General features: G+C 39.9%; 2 protein-coding genes and 1 pseudogene across 3 annotated transcripts; 2 read left to right on the top strand and 1 right to left on the bottom strand.

Annotated features, from left to right (window-relative positions):
• Window positions 1-233: 233 nt before the first annotated feature.
• On the top strand, window positions 234-3,296 carry LOC137708669 (ethylene-responsive transcription factor RAP2-12). Of its 2 annotated transcripts, none has more exons than XM_068447792.2 (3): window positions 234-964; window positions 1,972-2,912; window positions 3,033-3,296. In XM_068447792.2, the coding sequence occupies exons 1-2, from the start codon at window positions 697-699 to the stop codon at window positions 2,862-2,864; spliced, it is 1,161 nt and encodes a 386-aa protein (XP_068303893.2). In that variant the 5' UTR covers window positions 234-696; the 3' UTR covers window positions 2,865-2,912; window positions 3,033-3,296. The 2 variants fall into 2 exon arrangements, 1 of the variants encoding a protein (XP_068303893.2); XR_011064819.2 differs by having other exon boundaries at window positions 477-964; window positions 1,972-2,916.
• Window positions 3,297-9,433: 6,137 nt separating this feature from the next.
• On the bottom strand, window positions 9,434-10,414 carry LOC137709067 (uncharacterized; annotated as a pseudogene).
• Window positions 10,415-12,518: 2,104 nt separating this feature from the next.
• Window positions 12,519-13,822, top strand: LOC148689472 (uncharacterized). Its single transcript, XM_088689824.1, has 3 exons — window positions 12,519-13,216; window positions 13,416-13,505; window positions 13,614-13,822. Exons 1-3 carry the CDS (start codon window positions 12,656-12,658, stop codon window positions 13,680-13,682), a joined length of 720 nt encoding a protein of 239 aa, XP_088545950.1. The 5' UTR covers window positions 12,519-12,655; the 3' UTR covers window positions 13,683-13,822.
• Window positions 13,823-14,355: the final 533 nt, after the last annotated feature.

The following is a 14,355-nucleotide window of genomic DNA, read 5'->3' as shown; positions in this document are numbered from 1 at the left end:
GACTTTTGTATTAAAAGGTTCTGGATTGGTTTGGTATAGATCTCAAAATTTTCGATATTATTGGTTTGAAATTTTTTTGGTATGGAATCGGGATTTTTTTGGTTTAGTTTGGAATTTCGGGAAAAATTTTCAGCCCTACTCTTAATTTAAACGAGGATGTGGGTGGAAATAGAATATTAAATTTTGTATAAAATTGGAATGTAAAAGGTTATACACTTTTATTTGTTCCATTCATTGCCAAATGCCAACGACATGCAAATAGTCCCTTGGAGGAAATTTATTTCACCAAACCTCCAATTGATCCCTCATGATTCTCAATAATTCATCTGCCTCTTTTGTTTTCTTATTATTTTTCTTGGTCGGCAAAAGCAAGCAGTAAAATTCAACCACCACTGAAGGGCATTCTGGGCAACAAAAGCAGCGGCATCTGCAAATCTCTACATTAACCAAGGACAAAATAGTAAACTCCCCATCCGTCGTCAGCCATTTCCCTTCAAGAAAAAATATAAAACCATAAACCTCATTTTGTTCAGCAGAAAAATAACGAAAGCTTTTCTCTCCCTCTATCTGATCGCTTGCTTTACTTCCAAAACACAAAAACCAGTCAGTCGGATTCAACTTTTTCACCTGAAAATCCCAACATTTTTAATTTTTCCGACACCCTTTTCAGCTGCAAGTGCGCCGTGAAAGAGCAAAATGTGTGGAGGTGCTATTATTTCTGATTTCATAGCGCCGCCGGCGCGGTCCCGGCGGCTCACCGCCGACTACCTCTGGCCCGATCTCAAAAAACCCAGTTCGGGGAAGCGGTTCTCGAAGCCTCTGAGGTCCGTAATCGTTGACTTGGACGACGACTTCGAGGCTGATTTCCAGGAATTCAAGGACGAGTCCGATGTGGACGAGGACGATGAAATGGTTGATTCCAAGCCCTCTGCTTTCTCTGCCGGAAAGCCCTCTTCTGCCCGTGGTAAAAATCTCCTCTTTCACCCCCTTTACAAAAGATTTTACATTTTATTGTTTTTTTAATTTTATTTAAAGAGTTGATTTATGTTATAATGGTAATTTGTAAATTCTAATTGTTGCTTTATTTAATTTACTTGGAAATTTGTGGCCTTTAATTGAATAGATCTTCTGGGTGAGCTCTTATTATAAAGTTTTAATCTTGCTTGTTAATTATATGTGTGTGTGTGATATTGTGTAGATTGTTGGGATGATCACTTTAGAAATAACTTGTTTTAGTTCTTGTGTTTTGAATCTGAGGAATTTGTTTAGGTGGGTAGAAAGATCTTCTTGGTAATACTGTACGAGTTGCATCAGTTAAATTCTTAATTAATTATAAAATCATCAATCTAGTTTTTTATTGTTCTTAATTAATTGTCTGTTGAAATTTCATAAAACTTGGTTGTTTTCTGTATGCTAGTAATGGATTGGTTGTAATTTATGGTCTATTTCCAATTGTATAAATATCAAGTAGCAAGCTCAGATCCGGAGCCAAATGAAATTTCCAAACAAGTTTATTTTATGAATAATGATATTTTTATTCTTGAATGTAACTTTTGTATTAACATCTGCTTGTTTCTTAATATGTTGTTTAATTTGCTTCCTATATCTTGTGATGATCATGCTTGTGATATGGAGATCAAGTTTGTCACGCCGTGTCTTTCTGATATTTATGAGATCACATCTAGATTCATCATGATTTCATCCATGCAACTTGGAATTTGGTTGGATGGAGTTGCTGCTATTTGATAAAATATTATGCTATAAAACTTGAAAATCTAGAGCTCCTTGTAGACTGTTGTGGTAAAAGTCGGCTTTATATTTATGTTAATTTCCCCTTAGTTTTTCTCACCGTTTTAACAGACTACTGATCATCTGTTTTTTAATCCGATTTACGTCTGAACAGATTTGTGACGTTTTCTTGATGGATCTTTTTGCTCGTGTTTAATGTTTTTCTCTCTTTTGATCTTGAAGGTTCTGCTGTGAAATCTGTGGAGTTCAATGGGCAAGCTGAGAAATCTGCAAAGAGAAAAAGGAAGAACCAGTACAGGGGAATTCGCCAGCGCCCATGGGGAAAGTGGGCTGCAGAGATCCGCGACCCAAGGAAAGGGGTTCGGGTCTGGCTTGGAACTTTCAACACTGCAGAAGAAGCTGCAAGGGCATATGATGCCGAGGCACGCAGAATTCGTGGTAAGAAAGCTAAGGTTAACTTCCCTGAAGAAACCCCTCGTACTTCTGCAAAGCGTTCTGTGAAGGCAAATTCTCAGAAACTGATACCCAAGACAAACATGAATGGCACTGAGTCTAGTCTGAACCAGAATTTCAATTTTGTGAACGACTCAAGTGAGGACTATTACGGTGCTCTGTGTTTTCTGGATGAAAAGCCAACGTTGAATAACTTTGGGTATATGTCTACCTTCCCTGCCAATGGAGATGTTGCACTGAAATCCTCTACTCCATCCGATCCTGCCCCCTTTTATTTGAGTTCCGATCAGGGAAGCAACTCGTTTGATTGTTCTGAGTTCGGCTGGGGAGAACAAGGCTCAAAGACTCCAGAAATCTCATCAGTTCTTTCTTCTGTGATGGAAGAAACTGACGACTCACTGTTTCTGGAGGATGCTAACCCAACGAAGAAGCTGAAGCCCAACTCACGGGATCTGGTGCTTCCTCAGGATAGTACAGGAAAGACACTGTCTGATGAGCTCTCAGCTTTGGAGATGAAGTACTTTCAGACCCCATATCTTGACGGGAGCTGGGATGCTTCAGTGGACGCCTTCCTTAACGGAGACGCAACTCAGGATGGTGGTAATCCAGTGGACCTATGGACCTTTGACGATCTGCCGGAAATTGTTGGAGGAACTTTCTGAGCGATGAACCTTACCCCAGCTTTCCAGTTTATGTAAATAAAGCTACATGTTAGTGAGTTTTCAATCCTCTGTCAAGTTCGACGTTGTTCATTGTTTCATTTCATGTTATCGTTCACTCAAATTTTATAAAGAGAAAGTTGCCGGGTTCTTAACTTCTTGTGCTTGCAGGATGTGTTTCGGGTTGGAGTGCATCTGTGCAAGCGGTTGACATGGATAAGGCTTGTACGGGGGAGTATTTGCCGTAGCTAAAGGCGTATGGAGATCGTATAGGTATTAGGATTCCTTTCACCTCCAAAGACCTTGTGGTTTCTGAACTTTCATGTTTGTAACGATGAAATTGTGTGAGTTGTGATGATACTGTAACCTCATAATTCTGTACTTGTTTAAATTTATTTCGGTCTTCCTTTTTACAAGAGGCCATCAGATTTTGCATTGTTTGGTTTTCAGTCCTATGTACTTTTGACTTGGTGTTTGTAGAGAGAGAGATATCTGTATGACAATCTGACCTTGGAGGATGACGGAATTACCAAAAGGCCGTGCCATTTTCGTTTCGTGTTTTTCACAGATTGAGATGGCGCATACGACATTAGCTTACTGTAAGTGGCATGGAATTGGTCGTACCGTCCGGGTTTTATGCTTTAACTGAACACATGCATTGGCCATGTGAAGGGTGTTGTCACTATGCTCTGCATGTCTGACATTTGTCTCTCTCTGTCATGATGCTTAAATTGCGGAATACCGACATGTGTCGGTGCCATTGGCACGTAGTTTTTGTGTAGTCGGGTGTAACCGTTTCACTGCTTCTCTCTATCTCGCTCATCATTGGAGTTACTGTTGCATTACCTCTTGTTTTTCTTAGCTGTAACCGTTTCATTACCTCTTTCTTCTCTCTCGTCATGTGACCGCCAATTTGAGGAGAGGTAAACAGAAGATAATGAAACGGTTACACGCAAGATTTTTCCGTGCTTTAGGGCTTTCCAGCTCCAAATGTGCCTTGGAAGCTGGACCCTCCGCCTGCCTCATGCATCAGCAGAAAAGATGGACAAATCAGTATGGTACTGGGGAAGAAGAGAGAGAGAAGGGTTGAGATTTTGTCCTTGATGCATGCATGGCAGAACAGATTGCAGCACCTTCCTTCAGTGCTCACAAGGGTGACTTAAGCCATCCTTTTTTTCACTCACATGTTTATGTGCAGAAAGCTGACAAATAGGACCAAGGACCAATTGGGAATAGGTGGAGGGACCAAGGTGTGCAGAAAGATGACAAATAGGACCGAGGACCAATTGGGAATAGGATGACAAATAGGACCGAGGACCGACCAATTGGGAATAGGATGACAAATAGGACCGAGGACCAATTGGGAATAGGTGGAGGGACCAAGGTGTGCAGAACGATGACAAATAGGACCGAGGACCAATTGGGAATAGGTGGAGTGACCAAGGTGTGCAGAACGATGACAAATAGGACCGAGGACCAATTGGGAATAGGTGGAGTGACCAAGGTGGGGTGGAAAATTAGTCTAGGGTTAATGGGGCTGCTTATGATTTGAGTTTTGACCATAAAAATGTGGGTTTGAATTAACGGGATTGTAGTTAGTGATGGCTTAGTTTTTTCTAATTGTTAGAATACAAGGGAAGTTTGAACCTAACACACACCTACCTCGTTTGCCTTGTGAAGCTTTGATGATAAACTAAACGAGGTCACCAAATTATCCCAATGTCCCAGCTGCGAAAGATTTTACTCTTTACATTTTTATGTGAAGGTCTTACTCATCACGTGATTAGGTTACTCTTCGTATACTGATAAATAAAGTCGCTAGTGAGACACTTAGGGACAATCTCCGGTGATACCCAAGATTTCCTCACATACTGTGGTGGACTAAAAAATCCACTTATGCATGAAGTGCGGGTCAAGCTTATGGTGACTGTGGAGAAAGGCATATATAGAGACCTTTCATGAAAAGGGCTTGGACTAAGTTTATTTTAATAAAAAACCATGCTATAACTTTATTTAATAAAAAAAACTTAAAATTTTAATGAAAAACCCTTAAATTTTAATAAAAAGGACAAAAGAACTTAAATTTTAATGAAAATGACATAATTTTAATATTAAAAAAAAATTTTAAAAAAAATCTGACAGGCGGCCCCACACATCCTCATACTGTTTATGAAACTTCTACATTGTTTGTGAAACTTACGACACTATTTATGAAACTTAATGCACTGTTTATGAAGCTTAACTACATTCTTCTCTCCTCTCTTGAACTCAATCTCTCTAGCACCGAGAGAAGAAAGCTCTCACTCTCCCACTTACCTTCACAAATCAACCCCAAACTTATATTCGAGGTCTGTGGGATGCAAAGATCACAATGGTGGTCTTACATGTGGGATCGGTGTAGTGTGGACCTCGGCACCATTAATGCCCGAGAGCTTGAAGGTCTTAAACTCAAACCCAGGTGAGGTCTCTACTTACTTTTGAATTTCTGGGTTTTAATCTCACTATGTTGCACTTTGTGATGCTAATTTTGCGTTGAAACTCAAGGGTTTCAACCTTTGCAACTTCTGCGCATACGAACCCCAGCCCCGACGACAAATTCCAGCAAAATGCCGTCGAGTTTGAAGTCGGCTGGTGTTGGTAATGCATCCATTCTTTCTCTCTCTCTCTCTCTCTCTCTCTCTCTCGTTTCTGGGATGTTTGAATGAAGGATTTGTTGTATCAATTTATATGGGGGATGCGCCCAACTTGTTATATTACGAACTTTGAATGTTTATGGAGACTTCAGGCCTCAACTTATGAGTGGAGAAAAACCTATCAATACCACAAAGTACGAATCATGAATGACGTAGAATATACAAATCAACATATGAATCTGTTTGGGCCCAAAATAATATTTTTGGGCTAAGCGTAGGTTCGGCCCAAAGCTTTTCCAAATATACTATGGGTTGCCTGGTGTGGTTGAGTCCTATTGCAAGAAGGAGTAGTTTGGATGAGTAGATGGGTCAAAGAAGTCCCAATACGATAAGGGGGCCTAGTGCAATATGGATTCTCGACCGGCAATGAATACGGCCTGAAAAGGGGGGTGAGCTCAAAGTCCTAATAGGAGTAGGATTGGTCGAGATAAAGTTGGAACAAAATAAGAAGTCCTAATCCGAATGTGGGTTTAACTTAATCTTAAGGAAGATTTGTTGCTATAAATAGAGAGCAGAGCGCATCATTCAGGCGACCTCCAATTCAACACACAACTGCCCTGCGTAAACCTCTCAAACATCTTGAGATTTTTATTTTCTTTTTCCGCTGACACATCTTCAGTTTGGATAAACAGCACTGTGAAGGCAATCGACGAACATTTTCAGTTTGGATAAACAACACTGTTGTCGTAGAATCAGCCGATCAAGGAGCACTTTCAGTTTGGATAAACAGCACTGCGCCGAGGTCGACTGATTACCTATCCAAGTCTCGGTCAAGAAAGGTTTTCGAATCCTTATTGGCATAGGTCATCTTATTAGCCTTCTCGACGAAGTAAGGTGTTACGAATTACGACATTTTGCACATTGAACGCTGAGTGGTTTTATGATTGGATACTCACAAGTGAGTTTCAGAGTTCGGCTTTCTGATGGTCGAACCACATTTACCATCAAGACATACATCTCCTTTGAGTACTTGTGTCCATATAGTCTGGTGTCGATTCGACATGCTTATACTCTTACGAATATAATCACTGTGACCGAATCCGGCACCGATAATTCGTGAACTTTGCAGAACTAGCAGCCTTGTCTTCAGGCTCGAGAACCCAATTGCCGAGACTTGTTCATTCCTCGGCCGCAATCATAAGATCAAGAAGTCAATAACGCGCTCAACGCATCATTAACAAATTGTACTCCTTGGCAAGCTCGGCTGACGAGTTGGCACGCCCCGCATCAACCGAAGGACGTAGTTAGCTCATTAGTTACTCGGCTTGCGCACCATGTAGGCTTTGTAATTTTTAGGGTCAACATTTTGGCACGCCTAGTGGGACCTAGTGCTAAAACCTTCGGAGTTCATGACCATTGAGACACGGTCAGTAAAAAAGAAAATAGTCATAGGAAAGTCAACGATAAGGTAGCAAAAAGTAATCACATCCATAACGGGTGAGTAAGTTTCGTCATAGTCAATCCCGGGGTGTTGTGAGAAGCCTTGTGCAACAAGACGAGCTTTGTAACGCACAATTTCGTTCTTCTCATTACGCTTCCGAACGAAAACCCACTTGTAGCCAACGAGCTTCACATGTTGAGGAGTAGAAGCTAGAGGTCCAAACATCTTACGTTTCGCAAGCGAATCGAGTTCGACTTGGATTGCTTTTTTACAGTTCGACCAATTAGTTCTACATCGACATTCATCAATGGAACACGATTCAATATCATCACTCAACATGATCTCAGTAGCTACTGCATATGCTAATGCATCATCGACAATCATCTCATTTCTACGCCACACATCATCTAAGCTAGCATAATAGATCGAAATCTCACGATTCTCGGGAGAAGGATTCGTCTATTTAAGGACGCTTCCATAATCTAGAATTTCCTCATAAGTTGGATAGAATGAGTAAGCGATAGTCAGATTCATGGTAGGCTCTTCAGGACCTTGTGCTGTGAATTTCCTCTTCCAGGGGTATGAATCCTTTGAACTAAGAGGACTGCCATGCTTTTGTGTAGGGGCAGATGATTGGCTAGCCGCTAATGTATATAGATCACCAGAATTGGCATCCCGGGCCTCTAGAAGGGAAGTCCGTCGTACATTTGGTATATCCATCTTTGCAGGCGTATTCGTAGCTGAAATATGTGATCTTGTCACGTGCGCTAGATCGGCGAAAGCATCTGGCATGCTCTGAGCTATGCTCTGGAGATTTAATATGCGTTGCACTTTGGTTTAAGATTGAGCGGTGTGGGGATCTAAATGAGACAAAATGGGAGTCTTCCACGATAATTCGCGTTGTTCTTCAGAAACGTTGACGCTCTTATCTCCCCTTAACGACGGGAAGACTATCTCATAGAAGTGACAATCCGCGAAATGAGCAGTAAATAGATCACCTGTCAAAGGTTCTAAGTAATGAATAATCGAAGGAGAATCATATCCAACATAGATTCTCATCCTTCGTTGAGGCCCCATTTTTGTACGTAAGGGCGGTGAGATCGGCAGATATACTGTACAATTAAAAACACGCAGATGCGATATATTGGGTTCGTATCCGGTAACCAACTAAAGGGCATTAAATGGTTGCGTCGCAACAGGCCTCAGGCAGACCAACTTTGCTACGTGCAATATTGCATGGCCCTAAGCAGCGATCTGGAGCTTGGTACGTATGACCAACAATTGAGCAATCATTTGTAAGCGCTTAATGAAAGCCTATGCCAAGCCGTTCTGAGTGTGAACATAGGCTACAAGATGTGCAACTTCAACCTCAGTCGACATGCAATAATCATCAAAAGTTTTAGATATAAATTCTCCAGCATTATCCAATTGAATACATTTGATCAAATAATCAGGGTGGTGAGCCCTGAGCTTGATAACCTGAGCCAACAGTTTGGAGAATGCAGCGTTCCTTGTGGACAACAAGCACATGTGTGACCAACATGTGGAAGAGTCAACCAAAAATGGTTCGCAGGGAGGGCGAATCGGTCCACAAATGCCCATAAATCCGTTGTAAAACAATAAGAGGATTCGAACGAATCTTGTCATAAGAAGGCTTAGTAATAAGCTTTCCCATTGAACATGTTTGACATACAATTCCTTGGATCAAACCTAAGTTGCTGGTTAGTGGATGCCCGTGTGATGATTTGAATCACTATTCATCCAGGATGTCCTAAACAATCATGCTAAAGTGTAATTTTGTGCGTGGTCCCAGTAGTAGGGCTGGCCACATAGTGGCATTCTATGGGGTGTATGGTCGTAGTATATAAACCACTCGGGATACGCTCCATCTTCTTTAGAATACGCTTCTGGGCATATTCGTAGGAAGTTATGCATAGAAATTCAACTTCGCTTTCTATGTGGGTTTCAGCGTGGTAATTGTTATCTCTAATGTCCTTGAAACTCAACAACGTTCTTCCGAAACATGGAGAATAGAGTGCCTCATCAATGGTCAAGATTGTACCATTGGACAACATTATATGTGCCTTACCATATCGTTCTATTAGGTTGGATGAGCTTGAGAAGGTTCTCAGAGGTGCCTTCTTAGGTATGAAGTTAGTAAAATAGATGCGTTCATGCAAAACTGTATGCATGGTTGCACTATTTGCCAGACAACTAACTTTCCCACTAGTCATACCTAGAATGAAAAATTAATTTGAATCGGTCACATGCACAAAAGTTCATAAAAACAAATATCAATTCAAAATAATTTCATTTATTCAAGGATGGTAATTAATTAAAACTTAATATCCAAAAGAAAAATCACCAACAAATAATCCAAATATAAAGGATAATTGTTCAAAAAACAACCAAAAACAAAGGAGGGGTTCGGCCACTAGGTGGAATTCGGCCCCATTATCTTATTTTAACTAAGAAAAAAAAAGTCTATGTCTAAGATTCTAATCTTCCATAGGGGTGGTATCCTCTTGAAAGTTAGAAACCTCCATCTTTTTAGTCGCCGGTTCACCCACTTGCACGAAGTTTGATTCAAACTTCTTATGACAATAATGATATTCATCCACAACCTTCTTGGGAGCTCAGCAAACAATGGACAAATGGTCCTTTGAACCACATCGATAGCACATATCCGCGTCCATGGTTTCAGGTGCTTTGCCCTTATTCTTGAAGTTCGTGGCCTTGGGAGTGAGGTTTGGGAGCTTCAGGGCTTTGTTTCCTCCTTTAGATGGGCCTTGACTTTGTTAACCTTGGTGAAATGACTTCTGGCCGCCTCTTCCATGCCTCTTTTGGCATGTTGGGCGTTGGTTAGTGCTATAGTGTGCTTCAGGCACATTAGTCGCCCCAGAAGGTTGAGCTTGATGATTCTTCATCAACAGCTGGCTCTGCTTTTCAGCGAGAAGTAAAATGGAGATCAAATTCGACAACTTAGTGAACTTCTGAGCTCTATATTGTTGCTGCATGACAATATTATAGGTAAAAAAGGTCGAATAGGTCTTCTCCAAGAGATCCTCTTGAGTCAAAGTTTCGTTGCAAAAATTGAGAAGTGATCGGATTCGACAAACTTCAGAGTTATATTCATTCACTGACTTAAGGTCTTGGAAGCGCAAGTGCTTCCAGTTATGTCTTGCTTCAGGCAAGAATATGTCATTTTGGTGATCAAAACGATCAACCAAAGTGACCCATAGTGCACGTGGATCCTCCTTAACAAGATATTCAGTTTGCAACGCATCATGGATATGTCTTCGAATGAAGATCATAGAAGTGGCTTTTTCAGCTTTGCCAACAGGGTTGTCCGCCTCTTCTTTAATAGCAGGTCGTAAGTTCTTGGCAGTGAAGTGGAGCTCCACATCTTAGATCCACTTGAGGTAGTTCCTTCCAGAGACCTCCAAAGTAGTGAAGTCGAGTTTGTTCAAATTCGACATGTTCTTATTACAAAATAGATGGACAAGATGTGGTTAATGTAATGGAGAAAAATCAATCAATTCACATAGGAATAGAACATACAGGTTATAATAGACATTTATTGGTTTTATTTTGCATGAAAAACTTGGGGTTTTCATGGGTGATGTTTTTAAATGAAAACTTTAGGTTTCGAAATAATTATGAATTTCAGGTTCAAATATTCCTGCAGGTAAACACAAATATATACAAAAATATGCAACAAGAATATGCAAAAAAAAAAAAAAAAAACAAATAAAAGAACTTTTAGGTTTACAAGAGAAAAAATAAGCCCACGGGTAGCTTAAAAATAAATTGGTCCGCGCTTCCTAGGCCCAAAAATTGGGCTAGGTGGGGCTGCAGGCCCATGGGAAGAGGAGAAAACCCTCGGGGGGGGGGGGGGGGGGTGCATAAGGCACGCCCTAAAAAAAAAAAAACACAGGCCACTTAAAAGCTGACCCTTAAAAAAATGTTCAGGGGGCCAAAAAAAAATTTCGTTTTTTTTTCCTTTCACAGTCTGGGGGAAAACAATCATTAGGCCAAGGACACCCTAGTGCATTCGTCGGGGAAGAAGACCGGCACTACCGCTTCAAGCGGCCGTGCATTGGGAGAACAGTGCTCATGGCGAGTCTATAGGTCATGGGAGACGTCAAAGGTGAACAAAGATTTGAAAAAAAAATCTCAACATTCATGGTAAAACCCTAGAAATTTGAATCAGGTTTATAGAAAAATTCCGATGAATCTCGGTTCAATTTCGGTGTGGGACGACTTCTGGTCGTCGTCGACATGAACAAAATGTTCAAGGTGGTGGCTTCAGGCCATCCCGTGGTCTATATGGACAAGGACACCATCAATGGTGTCGGGTTTTTTGGGTTTTCACCTGGAGCTCTCGGCTTCGGCACGGTTCAGCCACATACTGCAGGCTTGGGCGAGTTCTCGAGGTCATGGGTTCAAAGAACCCAGGCTGTGGTTTCCGATTGCTTTTTGTTTTTATTCAATTCAATTCATATATAATTCAATTCAAATCATATTCAATTATATGCATAGTCAAGATAATAATATGTTAATTTAATTCAATTTGATGCAATTCATGGCAAATATCAAATTCACATAATTCAAGAATTATGATTATGATGCATACACAATTTATGTAGAATCTAAAATTCGTAAAACGTAAAGTTGGGTCATGCATCATGGTGAATGTTCATGCTATTAGGGCTGTAAAAATACCAAGATAAAAACCTTTGTTTTGAAATAACCTGATTGCGTGATGATATGGATGAACTGGTTTGATGCAGGAAAATTCTCTAACCTCAAATTCCTAAGCGCAGCGGTAGGAGCGTGCTGATAACGTGTTGTGGTCTATTTTATCTAACAAGGTTAAATAGGGTTGGCGGTAGGAGAGAGAGAGAGAGAGAGAGAGAGAGAGAGAGAGAGAAAGAGAGAGAGAGATGTATTTGTAGAATTGTAGGGGAATGTGTGTTGTTATCCCTCCTACATTGTGCCTTTATTTATAGTAGTAAAAGGGGAGAAGATACTCCTTCATCCCCAAGGAATACAAGATACATTAGGAAAGGATAACTAGAATCAAATCTAATTTAGGATTTACACAATCACACTTAAACTAGGAATGTTTACAGCAGATTTGTAAATTCACATTATTGCCCATCATTTTGTTTTTTTTTTTTTTTGTGTGATAGAAGATTAAATAGTATTTTTACCCTATTTTGGTTGACAATGAGGGTTTTATTAATAGGTAGTTTAGATTAGAGAAGCTATTACTGGCACAAGAAGCGTGCAGAACCTTGTAATAACTTGTGAAAGCATTTCTTTCTTGTAAGAAATCGATGATCTTTCCTTTACGCTGTGGTAGAGAGGGCATTTCTTTCTTGTAAGAAATCGATGATCTTTCCTTTACGCTGTGGTAGAGAGGAAAATGCTTGGAGCCATGGTATTTGACTAAAGAAGGGAGGCAAATTGGGATTTGACAAAATCTTAACTCTTTTAATTGGGCAGCATAAAGCAAGTTGAGAAAAGAAAATCATTCCTTGCTTTACATGCTCTAGTAAAAGGTTGTGGTATCATCTAGAAAGGAATAACACAATGCCACAGTTGAAAGAAAGACATCAAATTCCTTCTTCATGTACAAGTAGTTCCATTTAACAATCATAAAACAAACACATAACAGTATAGTCAATTAGCCTAAGCTAACATGATGTTCTTCCATGGATGTTTCATCACAAAATTCGGACTATTTGTGTTTCCGAAAACTCTGCCGTGCATATTCTTTCAAAAGATCATGCTTCTTTCTCCTCGTCTTTTTTCTCTTAGCAGTTGTTTTTCTTGGTGTGATTGTATTGGTTGTAATCTTTTACTTAAAGCCCCAGAAGCCAGTTTTTTCCCTTCAAAATGTAAGCTTGGATTCGTATAAGCTCAACGCCTATTCGGGTTCAACCCTATTTCTTTCATCTGTAATCACATTATCCCTGAATGCTACAAATCCTAACAAGGTTGGAATCTGGTATAGCCCTTCGGGTCTTGAAACTCTGAGTCTTCATGATGGACTGCCTTTTGGAACCATTCGGATTCCTGGTTTCCTTCAGCCTGCTCACAGCAGCAATGTGAGTTTCGAAACTAGGGTTCTGTTTCCATGTGTAAATGTCAGCCAGATTGTTGCGGAGGCTTCTTTGCAAGATGATTCTAGGAAGAACATGTTCCAGATGAAAATAGTAGGCGATGTTGGAGCTCACCTGTTGGCATTTCATATAATTCTGTTAAAGATCAAGGTTTGTAGCATCTCATCATTTGGTCAAAGCGTTACTCTCCGAGTGTTCAAGTTATCCAACTCGAAAATCTTCTAAAAGAAAGAAAATACTATCTCTCTCGATTCCCCTCATCTGAGAAAGTTGAATGTTTTTAAATACTTGAACCTCCTTTCTGTTTTGATGGTTTCACTCTAAGTTCCTATTTTCTTGTCTTTTGTAGATTGCGTTGGAGTGTGACTTAAATATTGATTATAAAGAGCTTATAATGAGAAATAAAGTTTACACCATTGGAGGAATTAAAAACCACATTGTATGTCACACTATCCGTCTCAATGACATGACTTGGTCTCTTTTCCTTTGTAAAATTTTGTATGATTTTTATGTGCACCATTATGATAATCCCTAACACACTTTTCAGGCATCCTTTCCTACCAACACCAACGCCAACACCTTCTTCATCAATTGCTCTTTGGCTTTGTACATCTAGAAGTGGAAAATTATTGACTCAACAAAAAACTTCGACGCGAAACTTGCTTAATGTTGTTTGTAAAGTTTTGAACCCCAAACTTGGTTGATGTTGTTTGTGACTAGTTATGTAGTTGAATACAAAGGTTTTTTTATTTTTTATTTTTTATTTTTTTATTATCATCGGTTCAAACTTGAATTCTTTTTCAACATTTAGAAGAGTGATATCACTTGAAATAGATTTAGTGAATACAAATTGTTTGGATAGGATGAAGATGAAATTACGAGCAGAGATGTGGACAAACAGGTAGGACTAGGACTAGTCCTATCCCTAGTCGTACCCTATCTGAGCTTGACGTTAATTGGTTTACTGTAAAAGTTGTTGAAAACTTGGAACTTTGCTTACGTGGTTTTGGTAAGCATTCACGTGTTCCATGAGACTGCATATCTGCATATTTGCATATCTATCATTTGGTTCTATCGTGTCAGAAACACTGCTCGGAACATTAAATGTGATAATACAATTTGTTAAAATATATATTTTTAAGTATCGAACCATTTGTAGTATAACATTTTTTGTGCCAAGCCATATTCTCGGCAAAAAATTTCTCCATGTGGTCCTTCTCAAGTCTAAAGATCACCTAACCTAATCAACTATTCTTTCGAACCTATCATGCCCGAGATTAATGTTGTTT

Source organism: Pyrus communis, chromosome 17 (assembly GCF_041283825.1).
Source record: "Pyrus communis isolate YQ-2024b chromosome 17, ASM4128382v1, whole genome shotgun sequence".
NCBI lineage: Eukaryota > Viridiplantae > Streptophyta > Magnoliopsida > Rosales > Rosaceae > Pyrus > Pyrus communis.
This window is presented reverse-complemented; position numbering and strand designations above follow the sequence as displayed.

Coding starts and splice junctions, on each gene's coding strand:
- LOC148689472 (XM_088689824.1), top strand. CDS start 12,656: ATGGATGTTTCATCACAAAATTCGGACTATTTGTGTTTCCGAAAACTC. Junction 13,217..13,415: donor TAATTCTGTTAAAGATCAAG/GTTTGTAGCATC, acceptor TGTCTTTTGTAG/ATTGCGTTGGAGTGTGACTT. Junction 13,506..13,613: donor GAGGAATTAAAAACCACATT/GTATGTCACACT, acceptor CACACTTTTCAG/GCATCCTTTCCTACCAACAC.
- LOC137708669 (XM_068447792.2), top strand. CDS start 697: ATGTGTGGAGGTGCTATTATTTCTGATTTCATAGCGCCGCCGGCGCGG. Junction 965..1,971: donor AAAGCCCTCTTCTGCCCGTG/GTAAAAATCTCC, acceptor TTGATCTTGAAG/GTTCTGCTGTGAAATCTGTG.